This window comes from Chlamydomonas reinhardtii, chromosome 13, assembly GCF_000002595.2.
Source record: "Chlamydomonas reinhardtii strain CC-503 cw92 mt+ chromosome 13, whole genome shotgun sequence".
In the NCBI taxonomy this organism is placed as follows: domain Eukaryota; kingdom Viridiplantae; phylum Chlorophyta; class Chlorophyceae; order Chlamydomonadales; family Chlamydomonadaceae; genus Chlamydomonas; species Chlamydomonas reinhardtii.
Genome location: NC_057016.1, coordinates 1,845,234 through 1,860,638, shown reverse-complemented (window position 1 = coordinate 1,860,638; position 15,405 = coordinate 1,845,234). Strand labels below are relative to the sequence as shown.

Here is a 15,405-nt window from a genome sequence, read left to right as displayed (position 1 = left end):
CCTCGCCTATCAGGCCGCAGTGATCAGCACCTGACGAGACCTTACCCCGACGCATCCTCATTCCCCCTCAGCCCCCGATGGCGGCGGCACACCTTCACAATCAGGATCCGCAGCACCTGCAGCACTAGCAGCACCTTCACGATCAGGGCACAGGATGTTGAGCAGCAGGTCATTCCACTGCTCGTACATGAACTGCAGGTAATGCACCTCTCCGGGACTCCACGTCGTGACCAGGTGCTGGTTGGTCGCCGCCTGGATGACTGTCCGCGTGTCATAGACAAGCAAAGAGCCAGTGGCTGCCGCATACTCTGCAATCTTTCGCTCCTCCTCATCCAACCTTTCCCTTACGTTGTCTTGAGGTGTGGTGCAGCTCTTCCACACCAGCTGCGTGCCCGCCTCTGCAAAGGCCGCGGTGTAGGTTTCATGGGCCCATTGCACCGCAGCGATCACGTCCCCGGAGATGTCTCCCATGCGGTTCTTCTCGTAGTGCGCACACACGTTTACGATGAGGTACCTGGTCAGCGGCATGTGGGCAGGGGCATAAGCGGCATTGCGCGGCACGATGCACGTGAGGCACGTGATGCAGGCGGCCACTGGCCTGGTACTGGTGCCGTGGTGGGCTTGTGGACACATGCAGTTACGTGTGACAAGGGCAGGTGTGGCCCGGCAAGGGCCACCACCCACCCACCCCCGCCAGCACAAGGCAGGTGCGGCTATCGTGGTGACTCAGTGTGTGGCCAGGGTGTGGCTCACCTCCAATCCTGCCGCTGGCCCATGGCCCATTTGATAGCGCCTGTAATCTCGTCCAGGCCCCTGCCTAAGTAGTAATAGTAGAGGTGCGCCTGCAGTGGATGATGATGGTGGCGTACGTACATGGGTGCCGGGGTTGGTATGCACATGCGTGTCGGGGTTGCGATGCGCACGGGGTAGACTCCCATCGTCAGGCCAGTAGTGGCAGTGACTGCGTGTGCGCCCAGCCGTCCCTTGCTCGACTTCGCGCCCGTGCCGCCAGACATCCAGCCATCTCAAAGAACACATCAATCCGCAAACCTAACTTGATACTCCTGCAACTCGTATGACCAACCGAGACGCGCCACCCCGCCAGGGGCCACCCAGTGACGGCATGTGCGGTCATGCGGCCGACCCTGGCAGCGGGCCCTCATTCCGTTTACCGGTATCTGGTCAACTAACACTGGAAACGTCACGTCCTCAAGCCTGTGGCACAGTACCTACCGCCCACGTCTTCATGCATGACACGCCCCGTCAAGCCCCACGCACCTTGCGGCTGGTGTCTGCTTGCAGCCGCAAACTCAGGTGCGCGCGCTCTAGGTGCGCCGACCTGTTGTGGGTGTAGTGCAGGCCGCTGCCGCTGCTGCCGTGCTCCTCCACCTGGTCCCCAGCGTGCGCCCACAGCTGCGAGCGTGCCGGCCGGGAATGGATAGATGGCGCGGGGGAGGCAGGACAGCATGGGTTCAAGTGCGCTGAGTTGATTAAGGTCATGACGGTGACAGGGGTGGAGGGGTCATCTGCAAGCAGACCAACAGGATGTGCGACTGGCGCCCCTGGCACCCTTCGGCCCTGCACATAAGCAGCATAAAGTGCCTACAACTCGACCCGCCCCTACCTGGTCGTATTGATTTAGCAACTTCGTCTGCCAATGCTCTGTGGCGTCCGAAAGGCTCTGGCTGCCATCAAAGGGGTGCTGGTATTTGCCGGACGCAAGGAAGTGCATGAACGTCATGAACTGGTACCGCGTCACCGAGTCCCCTGTGCCAGGCAAAGGGTGTTGACAAGCTGTCAAGGCCCTTCAGGGGCGTCGCAAAGCTGCCATCAGTGAAGGAGGACTCGGGCCCGCCCCCTGCTGTGTGCAGTGCACAACGAGTGCACAATCAGCACGCGCACGCACCCGCAAACAGCACCGGCCCCACGTCCGCCATGCACGCCTGCGCCTCATCTCGCCCCAGACGCCTCAGCACGCACAGGTCGGGCTCATAGGTGTAGTGCCCTCCGTGGTAGTAGATGAGGCCCTGCAACATGTGGCATGCGGGGTCGGCACACCCGGGAGAACGACATGCATGCGGCCTGTGCATGCTGTACGGTCGCCATCCTCCACAACTTTCACGCTAGCAAATCCGGGTTCCATTCCCATCATCAAGCAGAGTTCGGCGATCACAGAGCCCGCCGCTGAAGGGCCCTCGCGATTCTGCTTGCGAACGTGCCTTCGCACTCGGCGGTGGCGACCTGGCACCGCACGGACCTGCGTGGGGGCAGCCCAGTCCAGCTTCCCGCAGAATCGCCTCCCCACCAGTAGCGATTGCGAGCAACGAACTGCCTCCGGGTCCTTCGCGACGTGTGAGCTACAGCGCTGCGACGCGTCTTCGTAGCGACTCTTCACTCGCTCCGGCCGCGTGTGCGGACTGTCAACGATGCGGTCAGTAATCCAATGAGGCTGCTTGGAAGTCCTTTGTAGCTTGAGTACGCATTGTAGCGCATTTTGAAGCACACGAGGCGAAGGCCGGGGAAGAACAGGAGCGAAGCCAGACAAGGCAGGCGTGCATTTTGATACATGCTGACACATAGCGAAAGCGGTACATTTGAATGCCAATCGATAAATATTTAAAAATGTTAAAGCCCTTATCAAGGCACCAACCGACCCATCCACAGCAGTTCGCCTGCCGAGCCGGTACCAGCAGGACAGCGGCGCCGACAGCAGCAAACCCAACAGTAAGCGAACTTTCCCTAGTCCCCCTGATTCTAGAGCTTGTTATGATGGTCCCCGCTCATTTGAATCCCTCCTCATATTTGCGTCAACACAGCCGTATGCACTCGCACCCGTAGCCCTCCACTTCCAGCTCCACCAGCAGTTCTCCACTTCCAGCTCGACGGCCCACCCCTCCTGGCGCTGATCCCCGCATGTGAACGTAAGATATCACGGTGTGGGTATGAAGCCGGTGCAGTCCAATGCGCATCCCAGCTATAAATTGTCACAGCTCTAACAGGCCCACGATATTCACCGGCCAACGCCCCCCTGCTTCTTCAGTCCGTGGCACACGCTCTAGACATTCCAACTCAAATGCACCCGCAAGTACCCGCACAGTACCCAGATGCTGAGCCATGGCACTTGCCGTACTGCTCCATACTGCTTATTCACACTCATCATGCGTACCACACATTAATGTGCTTTGTGCTTCGTGAGGCATGGATAGATGCACGACAGTCAGTTCCAAGCCACTCACACACTCCGTCCGGGACCCCCATCCCCGTTCCGACTCCTAATCAGCAAGGCTCTTATGATTTTCAAGTTCTTTTGTTTGCATTTCCTTTCAGCTTTGGTCTGTATGCGCAGCCAGGCCCCAGTTACCCGCAGGTGCTGGCCGTCTATTCTACAAGGCTCCGGAAACCGCGTGTCAGGTCGCCTCCAAGCCCTTATTCCCCGGTGGGGATCGCAAGGCCTACAAGGGGTCCTCATCGACCCCATTGCCATCATATGCCTCCGCCGCCTCCGCCGCCTCCGCCGCCTCCGCAGCACCATCACGTACAGGGCACAGGATGTTGAGCAACAGGTCATTCCACTGCTCGTACATGAACTGCAGATAGTGCACTGTGCTGTCATCCCACGTCGTGACCAGGTGCTGGGAAAAGGCCGCCTTAACCACCGTCCTCAGGTCATATATGGCCACACCAGCAGACGCTGCGTACTCTGCAATCTTCGCCTCTTCCGCATCAATCTTTGCTCGGACAGACTTGGAGGGCGTGGTGCAGCCCTTCCACACCAGCTGCGTGCCCGACCTGAGGAAAGACAGGAGAGGCACCGAGCCAATTTACTTCGTGTGCATTACGGGGCTTGCAAGACAGCTTGTTTGGTATCAGGGTTTATTGTTCAGAATCAGGGACTTGAAAGTGGTGTTTGGAGGAAGTCTGGCTGCATATGCTACGCGCATCTCCCCGGCTGAAGCAGCAGCAGGGCACGAGTGCACGCACCTTGCAAACGCCTCGCCGTAGGTTTGGTTGGCCCACTTGAACGCGGTTATGATGTTGCGTGACACCATTTTCATGTTTGCCGGGCCGTAGTGGGCGCAGACGTTGATGAATAGGTACCTGATCAGCACAACACGGTGAAGTTACGCCAGCAGGCACTTTGGGGTCAGGGTGGGCAGAGCTTTGGCGTTCGTTCATTCGTTCCCATGCATCTCCGGATTCACTAGCAGAGAGCAGTGCCGTTTGGCGGACACAGCAAATGACTCACCGCCAGTCATCCCGCTTGCTCATGGCCCATTCTATAGCCTCTTTAATCCTATACGAGTGCGCGTCCACGTATGTGTAGTAGAGGTGAGCCTGTGTACGAGGCAGAAGCTGGGGGCTGTGTTGTGCCTGTTTGTGTGATGCGGCCAGCCGGGTCGCCCATTCTCTTGTGAACGCGCCGTACACGCAAGATGGCACCCACAACACCCAACTAACTGAGCAAAGGACCGTGCGTCGGTGCCGGCCTCTATCTCAGACGAACTGCCAAGCCTACCACTGGTACTGCGAGAGCCAATGGGCACCGCAACCCCAAGCTATGCGACACGAGCGGCGGCAAGCATGCTTACCTCTCGAGAGGAGTCGGCGTGCAAAGGTAGGGTCAAATGGGCGTGTTCCAACCCCTGATAACGCTTGTTGTTGTAGAACAGGTCGCTGCCCTTTCTGTGCCGCTCAATCTGATCTTCAGAGTGCTCCCATAACTGTTCGAAGGAAGACGGGATGCATGAACATGGCGTACGCACGAGGTTGATTGCGCCAGGGGTGCGCCCCAGGAGTGCGCCGGGTTGCGCCGGTTTACGCAAGGCGGTCAGTCATACCATCATACCACGCATGGTCTGTGCAACACGCCCAGCCCAATAGCCCCTGCTGAACATGAGCCCCCGGCGCTAGCGCATCAAGCAACTACCAAAACATTCTCCACGCCTCCCCGACAAAAACTTGACAAAAGAACTTTCATCATCGGCCATACGCAGTGTACCTAAGGGGTGCGGTTACAACGTATCGTGCGGCTGCCCTGTACCGCCGGTTCCCGAGAGAGCCACACCTTGTCATACTTGTCATCGTTAGTGGTCGCCACGTGCGCATGTGCGTTCGATAGGCTCTTGCTGCCATTGAAGGGGTGCTGGTACTTGCCGGACGCGAGGAAATGGATCAACGTCGTGAACTGGTACCGTGTCACCGAGTCCCCTGTGTAGCACAAGGGTTCCATGGGCCGTCAAGGCAATTCATTGGCATCGCAGAGTTGCCAGCGAAGGAGTATGGAACCCCCCCCCTGCTGCCGTGTGCAGTGCACGATCAGCACGCACACGCACCTGCAAACAGCACCGGCCCCACGTCCGCCATGCACGCCTGCGCCTCATCTCGCTCCAGCCGCCTCAGCACGCACAGGTCGGGCTCATAGGTGTAGTGCCCACTGGAGAAGTGGTAATAGATGTGGCCCTGCAAGCACGAGCATGACACGCATGAGGCACGCGACCACACGTGTTGCGTCCCTTGTCATCAGACCTCCCTTGCCCGCCCCCAAACGCATGTCAGCACACGCTCCTTCAAGGTTTTTTCACGGAGGTCGTGTCCAGCCCACGACACCATGTCCCTCGTATGTCTGGCCCAGGTGTGTTCCTGGCGGGCCGAATCGAACCTGCGTGGGGGCAGCCCAGTCCAGCTTCCCACAGAACCGCCGCCCGACCAGCAGCGAGTGAGAGCAGCGCGTAGCACGCGAGCTCCTTGCAACGTGCGAACTGTGGCGGACTGTGTCGTCCTCATAGCGATTGCGGATGCGGCCCGACCGCGTGTGCGCGACGTCGACGATGCGGTCGCTAATCCATGATGTTCCATTGTATAGTGTCGCATTTACAATGGGAGCGCATCCAGGGTCTGGGGTGGCCTCCGTTGGAGGCGTCGCGGCCAATGCAGAGCCGGTGAGCGCGTGCCAAGCTGTAAGAAACAAGAGCAGCTTCACGGCTAACATTGCAAGGACTTACATGTTATAGAATGCGGCAATAAAGGCCGCGAACGAGGGCGCGTTAGGTCAGGTTTTCGCTCGTCATGATGCGCCACCTACCAGCTCCCAAACCGCTTAAACCCAAACGCCAGCCCCAACATCCAGCAGCAAACGAACACTAAGTGCGAATCGCCTCCCATTTCTACAAATTTCCAGATACCTAACCGCATCTTACGCACACGTGTGCCACCCGACTACTCGCTCCACTTCCGCTCCTTCGTCCGGCCCTTCGCCTTGTCTTTGCCTTTCTTCTTCTCCTTCTCCTTCTCCCTCCCCTTCTCCTTTCCCTTCTTGCTCTTTTTCCTCTTTCTGCTGTCGGCGTCCGTTTCCTTGTCCTTGCGCGTCTTGTCCTTGCGGTTCTTCTTGGAGCGGTGCTGTTGCTCTAGCCCCTCCAGCGCCGCCAGCTGCCGCTCAGCCAGCTGCCGCTGCAACGCCACTAGCGCCTCCGGCGTAGGGCCCAGCACCGGCAACCCTAGCCGGCCCAGAACCTGCCCAGGCACCGAAAAGCAGGGCCGGTTAGTACCGCATAGCATTGGTTAAGGCCTGTTGTAACGCAAAAACCGGCCTGTAGGTCACTATCAGCACGCACATCTGAACCGGACCGCAGACTCGTACGTGCATCAGCAACGACTCACCTGCTGAGTGGCTGCCGCAGCCTTCAGCCACGCCGGCGCTGAAGGTCCTCGCTTAGCCCTGCACGCGACCATGCAGCATGTCAGTGCGCCAGCTTGTCACATCCGACACCACACATTGCGTATTCCTTTATTGTGCTCTATATTACAACCTTTCCATCCATGCCGAAAACCGTTGCGTTCTCACCTGGCGGCATCCGCAGGACTCCCGCCAAAGCCGCCGCCAACCTCGCCGCCCGCATCCGCAAACTCAGGGTCGGGGCCCACCGCATCCGCTTTGGAGCCCACGCCGCCGCGGCCGCGCACCCGGTACCTGCCCAGCATCTCCGCAATCTCCTCATCCGTCATCATGTAGGGACCATCATCTCCGCCGCCCGCGTCAGCGTCAGCGTCAGAGGGGCCCGCGCCCTTGCCATCCGCATCACTCCGCATGCGGTCCAGGCTGGCATCGCTGCGCGTCCGCTCACGGTCGCCTGGTGGCGGGGAACTAGAGCGTCCCGCGCGGTTGCGGCGGCGGGCTGCACACGCGTCCTCAGCCTCGCGCCGTGAGCCGTACCCGTCACTGCCAGCGTCCTCATCGCCGTCGCCGTTGCCATCACCGTCGCCACTGGCACCTCCACTGGCGCTTGGCCGCGCACCGTCACGGCCTGCACCGCTGCTCGTCGTGCTACTGCTGCTAGTACTGCCGCTGCCGCCAGGCTCCGAAGTGCTACTGCCACCGCCGCTGTCGCGCCGGCTGGAAGGGCGCTCGCTACGCCGCTCTCGGGTGCGTGGCCTGGCATCCCCCTCCGCTTCCTGGCCCTCATCCTCGCGCCGCTGTCGCGTCCGCAGCGGCTCCTCCCCTGCATCCCGCAGTCCGGCGGTTGCCTCCGTGCCGCGCCGCGCCAAGGGTGAGCGCGAAAGGGATGCTGGCGAGCGCGAACTTGACGCTCTCCGTCGGCTGCGGTCGCGGCTGCGGTCCCGGCTGCGTTCCTCGGACTCGCCACGCCACCTGTCGTCAGCCGGCTGGCTGCCGGCGCGTCCACTCGCACCTGCAGCTCCCTCGCGGCCCCCCTCAGAGGCCCGGTCGGTATGCCTGAGCCTGGAGGGCTCGCTGCCGGCCGCACCAGCAGCCACAGCACGGCCGCTGCCGCTCCGAACGCTCCCCTGCGTGCCAGTCACCGCAGCCCGGTCATTCAGAGTTCGCTGCACCGTTGCAGCGCAGTGTCTATAACACAAAGCGTTCTGCAGTACAGCGGCTGGCAAGCACCAAAGCCCCGGTCAGCCTACCTCTCGCCGCTGAGGCGACCTGGACCGCGATCTTGACCTAGAGCAGGACCTAGAGCGGGACCACTGCCGCGACCCAGATCGGGCGCCCCTGTCGGCGGCAGATCCCGACCGCTCCCGTGCGCTGCCACCTCCAGCCCTGCCACTGTCACCAGCGACCGCCGGGCTGCGGCTGCGCCGCTCCGCCTCGCGCTCCTGCCGCTCCTGCTGCGCCTCCCTCAGCTCCCACATCTCCGCCTCCTCCGCGCGCTTGTTGGCGGTGCGCACGTCGCGCAACGTGTTCTGTGGCCACAGCGCAATCAGGCGTCACACGTCAGGGTACGTAATGCCAGGTGGAACAGGACCGTAACCCGGCAGCTTACAACCCCCGGTACTCGGTCTGCCCTACATACAGACGGCACCACCACGCGCCGTCGCATACGCTTTCCTGACAGAGTCCCAGCCATGACCGGCAGCTAGCTATACCGTACGCCGATGCTCCCAGCAGCCAGGTAGCCCAGCAGCCAAGTAGCCCGGTAGCCCTTAGCGCGCACCTACCTGCAGGAAGCGCTCGTTGAGGCGGCCGCGCACGGGGGGCCGGCGCAGGAAGGCTGTCACGCCCTCGTTCTGAACCTGCTCCTGCAGTAGCATCGCCCGCTGCGTCAGCAGCTGCGCCAGCAGAGCCTCCGTGGGGTCCAACCCCCCGCCCTTCTTGCCGCCGGCGGAGCCCGGCAGCTTCGACATGGTTCCAGGCGGGTGGATTGTAGATGCTCTAGCCGCGCGCAGCCTCCTCAACCAGAACCTGCAGGCACAGCACGTACGAGGCGCATGGAGGCCGGTGAGGCCTGTCCTCTCTGCTGCTGCTCCTTGCCGGCAACCAGCCAACCCATGCATGGGAGCAGCACCAAGGCCCTGGCGCGAAAAGCTCGGACGCGCACCTACCTGCATGTTGATGCAGCCCGGCACGCACACGGTTTTCAGCGGGGTGCCTGTCACCGGCTGCCGCAGCTCCAGCGCCCCCGAGCTCTCCTCCCCAAAGTACTGGGCGTCCACCCCCGAGCGCGACGTGCTGTACGCCGCCAGCTCAAATGTACAGCCTGCGCACACGGGGACGGGGGAGGATTTCTTGTATCGGTATCACTACAGCTGGTGGCAAACAGGCGGGCAGACCGGCAGAGGGATGTTCCCTTTAACGGCGTCACCACAAACCCAAACTGCATGTAACATCGCGAAGACCCAGTCCATATACCCCATGGTGGCACGCTGCATCTGTGGCTTCAGGCGGTCCCTCGATGCAGGGAAGCGTGTGCTCACACACCCTGGGGCAGCGGCTTGAGCAGGCTGTCTATGAATTGCAGCTTGAGCAGTGCCGAGCCCAGCCCTGCCTCCAGCGCGTCCACGTCCACCGCGCCCTGCGCCTGTTGCGCCTGGTCCAATGTAGACGATGCCAGCAGCTGGGTTGAGTAGAGGAGAGAGGTGGCGCTAGAGTGTTACGGTGTCCGGTCGTAGCACGTCAGACTTGAGCACTCCAGCTATATCAGCCACGGGACTACGCCTTACCCTGTCCCATCGCACGCGGAGGGCAAGAACACGCCCCAACCCTCACCTGTGTGCAGAAGCTCACGCGCTCCACCACCGATGACCGGCTGTCGAAAACCAGCACAGCGAGCTCTCGCAGGTGACCCGACTCGATCAAGGGCTGTACCGCAGGCCGGGGGATAGCGACAGGAAGGAGGTGTCAGGGTCGTGCGGAGCGTGCGGCGCCCAACCTTTGACGTGGTTTCCTCGCCAACAGGCCGCTGTATTCGCCGCCTGTTCTCGCCGCTCCGTACCCAACCCACCCGCAGACGGCTGATGGTGGAAGAAATATAGCTGTTGAGCTCTGGATGGCGCGAGCGACGGCAGTAGGTATTGAAGGCGCGGACTCGCTCAAATGCGTCTTTGTGATATATCCCACGCGTAAATAGGACAGTATGGACAGCGACTTCAAGGAATTCGAGCACGACTGAGCAAAGCGCAGCTTGTTGTGGGTCGAGCATGAGCTCCAAGGCAGAAGCACGTTGAAATATCTATGCATACCAGATACTTCTCTAGCAGGTTTACCACTGCCCTTGCGGAGAGGCGGAGTCGTGGGTGTGCATGGACATTTTGGATCCAGCAGGGCTTCGTCGACCCCAGCAGCGCGACGAACCACCAGTTGATACCTGAAGCATTTCCAGGACGATCGCGGTAGTACGGCCGGCAGGGGCTGAACAGGCGGAGTGCTGTTGCGTATTATTTCTTTGGACACTTGACCAGCTTGTGACCGGACCGACGCAAATCCAAACACTATGTTTGCAAAACTCACGGCCCTAGTAGGGGGTGGCTACACGTTCCCCTACACGCTTGAGGAAGCCTATGAGAGTTCATGGGGCCAGTGGACGCACCACCGCGGCAAGTCGAAGGATGACAACTCGCCGGTGTCAATTTTTCGCATCAGCGCCACGGACCCCAATGACCGCAAGCTGGTCTGCGCCAGGAACGGTGTGAAGCGACTAAAAATGGTGAGCGCGGGTTTGCGCTGAGCCGCTGAATGCTTGGCCGCGCTGCAATCCAGCCTTACTACACTGACTTGTTGCTTGGAGTAGTGCAGGCTGGGTGGGACGCTGCGGGGCAGTGCTGGGCAGAGGGTGTTGCACGGCGGAGGCCGGTTGCTCTAACTTGACGGGACATTCCCCCACCTCCAATGCCTGCGGGCCTGTGCAGCTGCGCCACCCCAACCTCCTGGCGTATAAGGACAGCACGGAGATGAATGAGAAGGGAGCTACGGTGATAATGCTGGTGACGGAGCCGGTGAAGCCACTGAAAGAGGTGCTGAAGGAGCTGGACCTGCAGGGGCAGCACAGGTGGGCGGCACGTAGGCGGAGCTTGCGGGTGTTGTGACGCGAGCCAGACAGGATCAGGCGGGCAATGCAATGGGACCATGCGGAACTATGTGGACCTGCGAGCGCCTTGCGTTGGTGGCTGCACGTCCGTGTGCCGCTTCCTCCTTGGGCATAGGCCGCTTGACACCCTGCATGCCACCCGCCTACAGGGACGAGTACTACTCCATGGGCATGCTGCACATGGCCAACGCCGTCAGCTTTCTCAATAACGACTGCAAGCTGGTGGGTAGAGCTGCGCCCTTGCCTGAATAGACGCTGTGTTTAAGATCAGCAAAAGGTCGCGGACTTCAGGATGTTGGCGTGCTGGCGTGACGTACTTGGCACAGCTACCAGGAGTTTGTCCTCCAGCCACGCCCACGATGGACTGCGTAGGACGCACGTGCAACGTCCGCGCCGCCGACCCACGCTGCCGAAGTGCGCCGCATGCTCTTTCGCAAGCCCTTTCTTGCTCCTCTGCACTGACGTGGCCATGCCGCCATGGGCCCCCCCGCCTTGCCATCTCAGATTCACGGTAACATCTGCATGGCGGCGGTGCTGGTGACCGCCTCGCTGGACTGGAAGCTCAGCGGCTTCGACCTGCTCAGCGAGCACGCGCTGCCGCCCGACCACGCGCTGCAGAACGCTAGCTGGATGGTGGGGAGCTTAGGAGGAGTTTGGGTGGAGCGTGGGTAGGAACGTGGCTTGGGAGTAAAGTGGGCAGTTGCGGATTGTGCCAACAGCAAGTGGCACCAATGGCTTCCGACAGGGCTCCTCAGGTGTAGGTTCACTAGCTATGCCCGACTACTTGCCAATCATTCAATCACTCCCCTCAGGTGGGCAACCAGTACAAGCCGGCTGAGCTGGCAAAGTCCGAGTGGTCGGTCATCCAGCAGGGCCCGCCTTGGGCGGTGGACGCCTGGGGCCTGGGCTGCCTGACGCAGGAGGTGTTCAACGTATCTGAGATGCAGAGCGTGGAGGACCTACGGTGAGTGCTGCGGCCGCTTAGAAGACGGTGCTCAGCAGTGTGGCCGGCAGGGTGGTTCAGGAACGCGGCACGGGGATGTTGTATCACGGGCGGTATGAAGGCCGCCATGGCAAGGGATCGATGGCAAGGGAGCGCATGAGCTCAAAACGCGGTCAAAAAAGAGTTTACGCATGTTTGTGCTCCCGGTACGCCCATAATGCCCACCGCTCCCTGCCCCGCGCTGACGCGGCCTCGCGCCGGGCCCCTCTTCTCTGCCTCCGCAGGCGCACGGAGCTGATGCCGCAGGCGCTGCTGCAGGACTACCAGAAGCTGCTGTCCTCCGCGCCCGTGCGGCGGCTGAACCCGGCCAAGGTGGCTCAGAGCCGCTTCCTCAACAACCGGCTGGTGGAGGTGGTGGCGTTCATGGAGAACATCGCGGTCAAGGACAGCGTGGAGAAGGCAAGTACGGAAACGGCGGAACACGGGGCAGGGGTCAGGTGGTGTAATGAAAGTACCAGGGCACGCCAGTGCTGTGCACGTTGCCACGTAGAAGCCGGTAGGGTGAAAGTACACACCGCGTTGCCCACGAGCTGCTGCTTCTGCTGCGTATTATAAAACCTTGCGCAGGAGACGTTCTTCCGGCGGCTGCCCTCCATCCTGCCCTCCATACCCGCGCCGGTGGCGGTGCGCAAGCTGCTGCCGCTGCTGTCCAGCGCGCTGGAGTTTGGCGGCGCGCCGCCGCTGGCGGTGTCGTCGCTCATGGTGATCGGCGGCCACCTGGAGGGCGACGAGTTCAACAAGCGCGTGGTGCCCTGCCTCTCCAAGCTGTTCGCATCCACGGGTGGGTGCCGAAGTAGACCGGTACGGTAGTTGGGCGGGGCACCGGTTCGTGGCTTTCTTCTTCACCCTTGCACTGCGCAGTGCGGCGGGGTTCGGCCTGGGGCTGGGGCTGCATGCTGTGCTCCTTTGAGGTGTTGACGTGCCGGCCCTGCAGACCGCGCGCTGCGTCGCTCGCTTCTGGAGACCATCGACCAGTACTCGGTGCACCTGACCACCAACGTCATTGAGGACCAGATCTACCCACAGCTGCAGGTCGGCGGGCGGGGGGGTTGTGAATACCAGCCCAAACTAAACCAAACCCAACGAAACGATAATACTTGAAGGAAAGCGGGAGGCCGCTGGCGCGTTGGCTCGCATCTGGTGCCAGCCTGACTCGCTGCTACGAAGATTACTCACAACGTGCTGTCGACTGCCTCGAGTATCCTGTACTTAATGCCTTCCCCGCCACTACTGTGCTCCGATGCAGACGGGCTTCAGCGACACGCACGCGTACATCCGCGAGCTGACCCTGAAGTCGATGTTGAGCCTGGCGCCTAAGATGTCCAACAAGACGCTTGTGACGTCCGTCCTCAAGCACCTCTCCAAGTTGCAGGTGCGACAGTGATCCAGTCTGGGTGTCCATCAGCTCTCCATTTTGATGCACGGATTCACGGTCTGCATACGGTGCCCTGCACTGCCGGGACGTCACCATCCGTAAGCTGCCCCCGCCTGCTTGCGCGCACTCTCCCCGCTAACCGGCCACGCGGCCACCCACCAACCACTCATCAACTACTCACCAGCTCTGCACAAATGAGCATCCATCTCTCCACACCATACACTCACTTCCAATGACAGGTGGACGAGGAGCCGTCCATCCGCGCCAACACCACAGTGCTGCTGGGCAACATGGCCTCCTACCTAGGCGACGCCACCTGCCGCCGCGTGCTGCTCAATGCCTTCACGCGCGCGCTCAAGGACGTGTTCCCGCCCGCGCGCATCGCCGGCCTGCGCGCGCTGGTGGCCACCAAGCAGTACTACTCAGCAGGTGGGTGCGGTTGGGATTAGGTGGGATTGGGTTGGGGCACCCGAGAGATGGCGCTAGTTAAGGCTGTGTCATGCCAGGGCTAGCAACTTACATGGTTTGCGGAGAGCGCATCCGGTGCCCATGTTGGCGCCTGACGCCGCCTGAGGCTTGCCCTACCTTCGTGTCACCGCCACTCCCCACAGAGGATGTGGCGCTGCGCATGCTGCCGGCCGTGTGCCCGCTGTGCATGGACCCTGTGCCGGAGGTTCGCGGCGCGTCGCTCACGCTCATCGAGACCTTCCTGAAGGTGCTGCAAGACGAGGAACAGGTCCGCCGCAGCCGCGAGGCCGCGGCGGTGGAGGCCGGCGGAGGCAGCGGCGCCATGGCGGGCAGCGGCGGCGCGGGCGGCGGCGGAGCGGCGGCGGGCAGCGCGTCGTCTTACTTCAGCAACCAGGCGCTGGGTGCAACCAGCAGCATGCTGACGTGGGCGGTGTCGGGTCTGATGAACACTGTGGGCGGATCCAATCCCGCTGCGCCGGCACAAGCAGTGGTGGCGGCGCCCGCCGCGGCACCTGCAGCAGCGGCAGCGACCCCGGCCAGGGCGGCCCCGGCCGCAGCCTCGCGTCCTGCAGCTGCGCTCCCATCTGCGAGCAGTGGCGCCGGAAAGGCCGAGGGCTGGGGCGGCGGCGATGGCTGGGAGGACGATGACGAGAACTTTGAGGTGAGCACCCCTGGCTTTTTCGGGGATGGCCAAAACCCTACTGTATACAGCTAGGTGCACAGCTCTGTTATTCCACCTTTGCCGAGGAGGGGTCCCGGGTGGGAAAAGGCAGTCGTACACGCTCGCCGTCTTGCTAATGTGTACTGCGGTGTTGCCACTGGGTGCTGTTGCAGGAGGACGCGGAGGAGCTGGCGGCACGCGCCAAGTTCGCCAAGCCCGCGGCGGCCGCCCCCAGCCGGCCTGCGGCCACTGCAGCCCGTACAACCTCCGGCGCCGCGAGCAGCAGCGGTGGCGGCAGCCGCTTCGCTGCTGAGGATCCTGCGGAGGCGCTGGCGGCAGCAGGCGGCGGCTGGGGTGACGGGGAGGAAGCAGATGCGTGGGAGGACATGGACAAACCCAAGCCCGCACCAGCTGCGGCACCGCGGCCAGCCGGCGCGGCGGCAGCTGCGGCGCGGCGGGCGGCCCGAGTGGCTGGCGAAGGCGCCGGGGCGGCGGCGAAGCCGAAGCTTGGAGCCATGAAGCTGGGCGTGACCAAGGTTGGGTCGGGGGCATTGGGCGGCTCGAAGGGCAGCCTCGGAGGCAGCGAGGACCCGGATGGCTGGTAGACGGTTTGCTTTGGTAGAGGGTGATTTTGTGCAGGTGGTGGCGCAGCTTCTACAACGGCATGCTGGCAGCGCGTCTAGTAGGGTGGCGGCTGGTTCCAAGCGCTAATTGGAGGTAGACCGGTACGCAGGTTGATGGTGCAGCTTCATGACAGTGCAGGGTAATGCCACAGACGATGTCGTGATCTGACGAAGCCCCGTCTTCGAAACGGCGGGGGTGGGTTTCTGTGCATCTGTGTGCCCATGTTATCAAGGCAAGGCAGATGAGCGCACCCTGTGGCTTCGCCTTGTGCGCGCCCAGCGAGCGCTATACCACTAAAGGTTGGAAGAATTAGGGCTGGCCGATCGGGGCCGATGGTGGTTGAAGTTTTGGCCCCATCGGGGGTACAAGCACGCATGCATGGCGACTCCCACACTCCCAGACTCCTTGAAGGCACTGCTGCGCCCCTCAGCAGACCATAACAGCTTGACAG

General features: G+C 62.0%; 5 protein-coding genes across 6 annotated transcripts; 1 reads left to right on the top strand and 4 right to left on the bottom strand.

Moving 5' to 3' along the window:
• Positions 1-29: 29 nt before the first annotated feature.
• CHLRE_13g575450v5 (uncharacterized protein) lies at positions 30-2,471 on the bottom strand. 2 transcript variants are annotated; one of them, XM_043069449.1, is made up of 6 exons: positions 2,258-2,471; positions 1,907-2,027; positions 1,625-1,767; positions 1,279-1,413; positions 754-842; positions 30-514 (listed from the first exon to the last, which is right to left on the bottom strand). In XM_043069449.1, the coding sequence occupies exons 2-6, from the start codon at positions 1,935-1,937 to the stop codon at positions 58-60; spliced, it is 855 nt and encodes a 284-aa protein (XP_042917424.1). In that variant the 5' UTR covers positions 1,938-2,027; positions 2,258-2,471; the 3' UTR covers positions 30-57. The 2 variants fall into 2 exon arrangements, with proteins under 2 accessions (XP_042917424.1, XP_001693524.2); XM_001693472.2 differs by having other exon boundaries at positions 2,306-2,471.
• Positions 2,472-2,519: 48 nt separating this feature from the next.
• On the bottom strand, positions 2,520-6,121 carry CHLRE_13g575400v5 (uncharacterized protein). Its single transcript, XM_043069448.1, has 7 exons — positions 5,660-6,121; positions 5,334-5,460; positions 5,066-5,208; positions 4,590-4,721; positions 4,247-4,335; positions 3,982-4,098; positions 2,520-3,789 (listed from the first exon to the last, which is right to left on the bottom strand). The coding sequence occupies exons 1-7, from the start codon at positions 5,987-5,989 to the stop codon at positions 3,453-3,455; spliced, it is 1,275 nt and encodes a 424-aa protein (XP_042917423.1). The 5' UTR covers positions 5,990-6,121; the 3' UTR covers positions 2,520-3,452.
• Positions 6,122-6,169: 48 nt separating this feature from the next.
• On the bottom strand, positions 6,170-8,601 carry CHLRE_13g575366v5 (uncharacterized protein). The gene is made up of 5 exons (XM_043069447.1): positions 8,458-8,601; positions 7,924-8,202; positions 6,842-7,800; positions 6,658-6,715; positions 6,170-6,510 (listed from the first exon to the last, which is right to left on the bottom strand). Exons 1-5 carry the CDS (start codon positions 8,548-8,550, stop codon positions 6,217-6,219), a joined length of 1,683 nt encoding a protein of 560 aa, XP_042917422.1. The 5' UTR covers positions 8,551-8,601; the 3' UTR covers positions 6,170-6,216.
• Positions 8,602-8,649: 48 nt separating this feature from the next.
• CHLRE_13g575333v5 (uncharacterized protein) lies at positions 8,650-9,981 on the bottom strand. The gene is made up of 5 exons (XM_043069446.1): positions 9,741-9,981; positions 9,506-9,598; positions 9,218-9,353; positions 8,842-8,996; positions 8,650-8,701 (listed from the first exon to the last, which is right to left on the bottom strand). The coding sequence occupies exons 1-5, from the start codon at positions 9,936-9,938 to the stop codon at positions 8,672-8,674; spliced, it is 612 nt and encodes a 203-aa protein (XP_042917421.1). The 5' UTR covers positions 9,939-9,981; the 3' UTR covers positions 8,650-8,671.
• A 134-nt stretch (positions 9,982-10,115) lies between these two features.
• CHLRE_13g575300v5 (uncharacterized protein) lies at positions 10,116-15,357 on the top strand. The gene is made up of 12 exons (XM_043069445.1): positions 10,116-10,442; positions 10,645-10,784; positions 10,973-11,045; positions 11,328-11,456; positions 11,636-11,787; positions 12,051-12,225; positions 12,394-12,607; positions 12,761-12,858; positions 13,073-13,198; positions 13,441-13,630; positions 13,813-14,330; positions 14,504-15,357. The coding sequence occupies exons 1-12, from the start codon at positions 10,230-10,232 to the stop codon at positions 14,933-14,935; spliced, it is 2,460 nt and encodes an 819-aa protein (XP_042917420.1). The 5' UTR covers positions 10,116-10,229; the 3' UTR covers positions 14,936-15,357.
• The last annotated feature ends 48 nt before the right edge of the window (positions 15,358-15,405 follow it).

Coding starts and splice junctions, on each gene's coding strand:
- CHLRE_13g575450v5 (XM_043069449.1), bottom strand. CDS start 1,937: ATGGCGGACGTGGGGCCGGTGCTGTTTGCGG. Junction 1,414..1,624: donor TGCTAAATCAATACGACCAG/GTAGGGGCGGGT, acceptor GCACGCTCGCAG/CTGTGGGCGCACGCTGGGGA. Junction 515..753: donor GGCCAGCGGCAGGATTGGAG/GTGAGCCACACC, acceptor GCCGCTGACCAG/GTACCTCATCGTAAACGTGT.
- CHLRE_13g575400v5 (XM_043069448.1), bottom strand. CDS start 5,989: ATGTTAGCCGTGAAGCTGCTCTTGTTTCTTACAGCTTGGCACGCGCTC. Junction 4,336..4,589: donor ACGCCGACTCCTCTCGAGAG/GTAAGCATGCTT, acceptor CCTCGTACACAG/GCTCACCTCTACTACACATA. Junction 3,790..3,981: donor TACGGCGAGGCGTTTGCAAG/GTGCGTGCACTC, acceptor GTCTTTCCTCAG/GTCGGGCACGCAGCTGGTGT.
- CHLRE_13g575366v5 (XM_043069447.1), bottom strand. CDS start 8,550: ATGCTACTGCAGGAGCAGGTTCAGAACGAGGGCGTGACAGCCTTCCTG. Junction 7,801..7,923: donor GGTCGCCTCAGCGGCGAGAG/GTAGGCTGACCG, acceptor ACTGGCACGCAG/GGGAGCGTTCGGAGCGGCAG. Junction 6,716..6,841: donor AGTCCTGCGGATGCCGCCAG/GTGAGAACGCAA, acceptor GGTCGCGTGCAG/GGCTAAGCGAGGACCTTCAG.
- CHLRE_13g575333v5 (XM_043069446.1), bottom strand. CDS start 9,938: ATGCTCGACCCACAACAAGCTGCGCTTTGCTCAGTCGTGCTCGAATTC. Junction 9,599..9,740: donor CCACCATCAGCCGTCTGCGG/GTGGGTTGGGTA, acceptor CCTGCGGTACAG/CCCTTGATCGAGTCGGGTCA. Junction 9,354..9,505: donor GCGTGAGCTTCTGCACACAG/GTGAGGGTTGGG, acceptor TACTCAACCCAG/CTGCTGGCATCGTCTACATT.
- CHLRE_13g575300v5 (XM_043069445.1), top strand. CDS start 10,230: ATGTTTGCAAAACTCACGGCCCTAGTAGGGGGTGGCTACACGTTCCCC. Junction 11,457..11,635: donor TGCAGAACGCTAGCTGGATG/GTGGGGAGCTTA, acceptor CACTCCCCTCAG/GTGGGCAACCAGTACAAGCC. Junction 14,331..14,503: donor ACGATGACGAGAACTTTGAG/GTGAGCACCCCT, acceptor GTGCTGTTGCAG/GAGGACGCGGAGGAGCTGGC.